The 6,222-nt window shown below is 51.8% G+C and overlaps 1 protein-coding gene across 1 annotated transcript; it reads right to left on the bottom strand.

Moving 5' to 3' along the window:
• Positions 1-2,857: 2,857 nt before the first annotated feature.
• On the bottom strand, positions 2,858-6,017 carry LOC131406882 (uncharacterized; the record flags this gene model as incomplete). The annotated part of the gene is given in 5 exon segments (XM_058542747.1): positions 2,858-3,526; positions 3,529-4,182; positions 4,184-4,222; positions 4,367-5,356; positions 5,394-6,017. Coding segments are annotated over 5 exon segments (2,697 nt in total), but the record flags the coding sequence as incomplete, so codon positions are not given.
• Between the last annotated feature and the right edge of the window lie 205 nt (positions 6,018-6,222).

Genomic DNA, 6,222 nt, shown 5'->3' with positions numbered 1-6,222 from the left:
CACAGAGGAGGAAGTGGACAGAGCATGAGATCTTGATGTGGATTTAATAGGCAAAGGAGGTGGTGCCCGTGGTAGCACAGGTGGCTTGACTCCTTCGGTAATGAAAACACGACTTTGATTCTCATATCTCCTGAAATGAGATTTTATAGTTGTGAGAGAGGATGGGGAATGAAAAAAAGAGGGCAAAGGTGATAGCTTTATTGTTTATCTCTGTATGCCTGCACTGATCTAGGCATTGGGGTATAGAGGACTGGAACCCACAGACTATTAAAGAAAATAGACAATAGATGAGGAAATAAATGCATAATATAATGTATAAGAAGGAGACTAAAGATGGGTATGGAGGTGAAGCATCAGGAGATGGTTATTTTTGATGGATTTGTTGGATTCCCAAGGGGAAGGGGAGGGAAATCCCAACTCACCAGGTCTCGGGATGACGCGGGCCCACAGACACAGAAGACCGAACTTGATGCAAACGCAAGAGGTTTATTGAGTGGAGCTCCGGGTCGACTCGTGTCCCTCGCAGGAGACAGAGGGGTCGACTCCGAGCCTTAGGGGGCAAGTTCTTTTATAGGATTTGGGAGCATAAAGCGGGAAAAGGTTGGCGCGGTTTTACATGATTGGTTAATTCAAAACATTCAGACAGTTACATTTTATGGCGCGAAACAGCTATCAAGGTGCACACACATGTCCCCACCTGGCCCCCCTCCACCCCGACCCTCCCAAACTTATCCCTCTGTAGCACTCCCTTGTTCTCAATTTTCTCTGAACAGTTTAGGGTGAGTCTTCCGCGAACAGAGTCAGTTAGGATCGATAGACTCTATTCATAGAAGACTCGCCCCAACTGCCCCTTAAGGTGTTAACATATTAAATTTTTAACATAATTTACATCCTTCATTCCCCACTTCTTCTTGTGTCCCTAGTTCTAATCTTAGAACTTAGTTTTCGGTGTCTGCTATTAGTGGCTCATTGCGTGGGAGAGCTTGGTAATGGCGTTGGAGCATCATAGCATGCACTGCATTGACTCTTTTTCTTATGAAAGTAGTGATTCTATTGAAAACACACGGTCCAAAAACCAAAAGTAGAAAAAGAATTAACAAAGGCCCTGCTAGGGAGGATAGTAAGGACGTCACCCAGGGGGACTTAGCGAACCAGGATTCAAACCAGCTTTGTTGGGCCTCCCTGCTTCGCTGCCTCATGTCCAATCTCTTCTTTAATTTTTGCATTGAATCTCGGACCACCCCTGTGTGGTCTGCATAGAAACAACAGTCTTCTCTAAGAGCTGCACAGAGTCCTCCCTCTCTTAAAAACAGCAGATCTAATCCTCTTCTATTCTGGAGCACTACTTCAGACAGGGAGGTGAGGGACTCTTCTAATTTAGAGATGGACTGTTCTAAAGTCCTGAGGTCTTCATCTATAGCATTGCTCAAGGCAGTTAATCCCCTTTCTCCTGTGACTAAGGCCGTAGTGCCAGTCCCTACGCCCGCGGCAACTCCCAGTCCCAGGAGTACAGCCAGGGTGAGGGATACTGGTTCTCTTTTCCATAATCTGGATCTCTGGTCAAATTCATCCTCGAAACTATTGGCAGTATGATAATAAATTCTAGGCACCAACTGCACAAGCACGCAAAAATCTTGTGACGAATTGAATACGCTAGTTGAGATGCAGGGGGTTAGGCCCGTGGTGCAGGCCCACCACCTATTGGGTCCTGGTACCAAAAAATGACCAGGAGTAGTCGGAAGGCTGACTTCAATCTTATTACATAGAGCCTGGTAGCCTGGGGGAATTTTTCCTAAGCATAGTCCTGAACCGGTCCCCGACACATCCGTTAGGGTTAGCCGCCCTTCTTTGCCCCAAAGACAAGTCGTGTGGTCTGGGGTGTTATTATAGACCCCCATGGTGGCAATTCCTTCATAATAAGGGGGGCTGACCGCTAGGCATAGCCAGCATGATTCAGTCATTTCAGGGTTGGAATCATTCAAGGCGTAGTAAGCTCCCCATACTAAGTTAAACAGTCTGTGCCATCTTTGCTCAGTAGGTACTGCGGGAGGTGGCGTAGATGGTGGTCGCAGAGCAGATCTGGTGACCATATCTACGGCCCCATTTAGGGTTATGGATTTTACCTGGGGGGGTTTGGGGCTATTTAACCCTATCGGTCTGCTGGCGGGGGATTTTTGGGGCAGAGGGGACCTCTGATCGGCTAGGATCCCGTTTGGCCCTATTGGTCTGCTGGCGGGGGGTTCTATTTTTAATCTAATAGAGAAGGTCAGGCCATCATCGTACCGTTCTTTGTACAATCTTATTCCCCATGAATGACCATTCCCGATCCAGGTTTTAATTGTTTTTCCCTTCCCTGTGAACTGAATGGTTAAGGGGTGGCACCAGGTATTGCATTCTGAGCCCCGACTCATCTGGTGGCTATAATTTGCTCTAACCCTGATTAAATCCCAAGAAGAGGAGGGTTCCCAATAAGTAGTCCCACTGGTTTCACATCCCCAGTTTTTACAGTAGAAGTCTTCTTTGCCCCCGCACCAGGAGTCAATTGAACGAGGTCTGTGGTGACCGGGGCACACGTAAAAAGGGGTATGCCTTTAGTTTACCCTTGCGAAGGGGGGAGTGGCATCCTCCGGCTTGTTTTGCCCCCCCTCGTCGACCCATGAAATCCCAGTCGGGGGTTCCTATAGCCAGTTTACAAAGGTCAGGGTGTAAGTCTGGCCACCATGTCCAAGGGGAAGCAGTTTTTTGGATTGACCAGGTTATATCTCCTACCTGGGAGACGACTTGCCACGTGAGCAGTTGAGGAGCGTGGGGGTTAGGATTGGACGGTCTGTCTGCCGTCCCCACGACGCAAACGCAGCTTAAGAGGGTTATCAGTCTTTTCCACCTTCCAAAGATCTGCTGCATTCTGGGGTGCCTTCTTCACGTGTGTGGCGTGAACCCAAGAAGTTATACCGTCCACTTTAACTGCTGTAGGCGTAGTGAGGAGCACCACGTAGGGCCCTTTCCAGCGTGGTTCTAGCGACCCCGTCCGATGTCGTCTCACAAGGACAGAGTCCCCAACCTGGAACTGGTGCGGTATGAGCAGGTCACCAGGCTGGTAGGCTTCCTTTAGTTGGCTCCAGATGTCGCGCCTGACAGCTTCGAGTGCTTTCAAGCGGGCTAACAAGGGTATAGAGGGTATAATGTCAGGGTCATGTATCCCTATTTGTGCCAAAGGGGGAGGGGTCCCATAGAGGATTTCAAAGGGTGTAAGTTTTAAGGGTCCCTGTGGGGTGTTCCGGACGCGGAACAGGGCAAAGGGCAGGAGGGCTGTCCAGTCACTACCGCCGGTCTCCATAGACAATTTAGTTAGGGTCTCTTTAATTGTTTTATTCATCCTCTCTACCTGGCCTGAACTCTGGGGTCTATAAGCACAATGTAATTTCCAATTGACCCCCAGTTGACTGGCCAGTCCCTGACTTACCTGGGCAACGAATGCAGGACCGTTGTCAGATCCAATTACCTTTGGGATCCCGAATCTCGGGAGGATTTAGCAAACCCTGGGATCCACAACCGGCAGAAACCGGCCGTCCCCAGGAATTCCCTTACCTGGCGAGCGGAGGTTGGGGCCGGGATCTGAGTCACAGTCTTTTTCCGGGCGTCGGTTAGCCACCTGTGGCCGTCCTTTAGTGTGTAGCCTAAATAGACTACTTTTTCCTGGCACAGCTGTGCCTTCTTCCTCGACGCCCGGTACCCCAACTCACCCAACTCGGCCAGGAGGCGCTTGGTCCCTTCTTCACAGTCTTCCGGGGTCTCCGCCGCCAACAGTAGATCATCTACATACTGTAAAAGAGTCACTTGAGGGTTTTTAACCCTATAGTCAGTCAAATCCCTGTGGAGGGCCTCATCGAACAGGGTGGGGGAGTTTTTAAACCCTTGAGGCAGTCTTGTCCAAGTCAGTTGTCCAGCGACCCCCATGTCAGGGTCGCGCCACTCGAAAGCAAAAAGTAGTTGGCTCTTTGGGTGCAGCCGCAGACAGAAGAATGCATCTTTCAGGTCCAGGACAGTATACCATTTCCGTGATGGGGGGAGGGAGCTGAGTAGGTTATATGGGTTTGGCACAGTAGGGTGTAAGTCCTGCACTCTCTTGTTCACTTCCCTCAAATCCTGGACCGGCCTATAATCAGCAGTTCCAGGCTTTTTTTACAGGCAGGAGAGGGGTGTTCCAAGGAGACCGGCAAGGAACCAGGCATTCCCTTGCCCAGTGTCCTCTCTCCTTACAATAGGCACATTGGTCCTTGTCTTAGGGCTGTCGTCTGCGCGAGCCTGGTCGTGGGGCGTTGCCCAGGTTCCCTGACTGCCTATGATCTGGCCCTGTCGCCTTTATCACTGCGGCCAGTATTTTGGTCAGTTTCTTCTCTTGTCTCCTATCTCTCTTATCTTCCCTCTCTTCAGCCTCCCTTCTCTCTCTCTCTCGCTTTTCCTCCTCACTCTCTCTTTTATGATACACCTTTTCAGCCTCCTTTACCACGTCCCGCAAGTCGTAGTCCTGCAGCCCCTCTAGCCTTTGTAATCTCCTTTTTATATCTGGGGCAGACTGTCCAATAAAGGCCATAATGACAGAGGCCTTTTGCCCTTCCGAGGATGGGTCGAAGGGCGTATACCTGCGGTAAGCCTCCATCAATCGTTCTAGGAAAACGGAGGGAGGTTCAGTGGGCCCCTGCTGGATCTCTCTTACCTTAGCCAAATTGGTGGGCCGCCTTGCGGCCCCTCGGAGACCCGCCACTAGAGCCCGGCGATAAACGGACAGCGCCTCCCTACCTTCAGCTGTGTTATAGTCCCAATTGGGCCGGTTGTGCGGAAACCCTTCTTCCGCTTCCGCTATCGTTGCCGGCTGCCCGTTGGTGCCTCGGATATTCTTTCTTGCTTCCTGTGTGATTCTTTCTCTCTCCTCCGTGGTGAAGAGTGCCTGTAAGAGCTGTTGACAGTCATCCCAAGTGGGCTGATGGGAAAACATTAGGGACTCTATCAGGGCGGTTAATCCGGCGGGGTTTTCTGAAAAGGGGGGATGGTTATTTTTCCAGTTATACAGGTCTGAGGAAGAGAAAGGCCAGTACTGGAGGGGTGACAGCTGGTTGGGCCCCGCAGGAGCTCCATACTCTCTTAGCGGGAGCGCCACCGTGGTATCAGGCCCGTCCGGAGTGGCTCCGCGGCGGCTTCGGGTTCCAGCGGAGGGACCCGAGCCAGTCGCCCTCCGTCCTGATTGCGATCCTGGAGCGGGGGAGGGGTAAGGGGGAGGCGAGAAAGGGGGCCATTCGGGAGGAGGCTCAATCTCAGGGTAGACCCCGGGGGGGGGCCGAAGGGGTCTCCGACTCCGCTGTTCGAGTTGATTTCGATTTTTGCCGTGTCTCCGCATCCTGCAGCGCCAGGACTCGGGGGCTTAGTTTTTCTGCTTTTACCCATGGCTTAACCCACGGGAGTGGGTTCTGCACCAGATCCTGCCACACTGTAATATATGGTCGTTGGTCAGGATGGGACCCCGGTCTCTCCTGGAAAACAATAGCCCTCACCGCGAGGATAACAGTTAGATTAAACGTCCCCTCAGGGGGCCAACCCACATTGAGGGAGGGCCACTCAGAGGTGCAAAAAGTCTGCCAACGCCCTTTTTTTATTTCTACCGCCAATTCGTGCGCTCTCGCTCTCACTTCAGTCCAGTGGTCTAAGGTCAAAGAGAGGGGGGTCGTCATAGTCTGTCCCATCCCGTCAAATGAGGTCCACGTAACGAACAAAAACAGAACAATGAACATCAAAAACACAGCAAGACAAAAACAACTTTGCCCGGTTGGTGTCTGTACAAGCCAACCGAAGGCGGTTTCAGACGGGAGGGGTTTTCGTGTCCTCCCTGGGAAAAAGAGTGCCGTTTCTTTTTCTACCTGAAAGGGGGTAGTCAGGCTTTCCTGACTCCCCTTGTCCCTTGGGGCGTCCCCCAGGGTTGCAGCCTGCAGTTCCCAGCACGTCTGCCACTGCAGCCGCTCGGTCCTCACGGGTCGAAGCGGCGGCTGCCCGATACTGAAACCAAAACAATAAAACAATACTTTGCGGCGCCGCACACATTCACACACTCAGTCACTCAGGCCTACCTCCAAGGGGTCTTCGGAGTCTGGGGTTACCGCGTGGATCCCGGACGAGCCCCCAAATGTTGGATTCCCAAGGGGAAGGGGAGGGAAATCCCAACTCACCAGG

Source organism: Diceros bicornis, chromosome 6 (genome assembly GCF_020826845.1).
Source record: "Diceros bicornis minor isolate mBicDic1 chromosome 6, mDicBic1.mat.cur, whole genome shotgun sequence".
NCBI lineage: Eukaryota > Metazoa > Chordata > Mammalia > Perissodactyla > Rhinocerotidae > Diceros > Diceros bicornis.
Note: the sequence above shows the minus strand (reverse complement) of the source record. Positions and strands in the feature narration are given on the sequence as shown.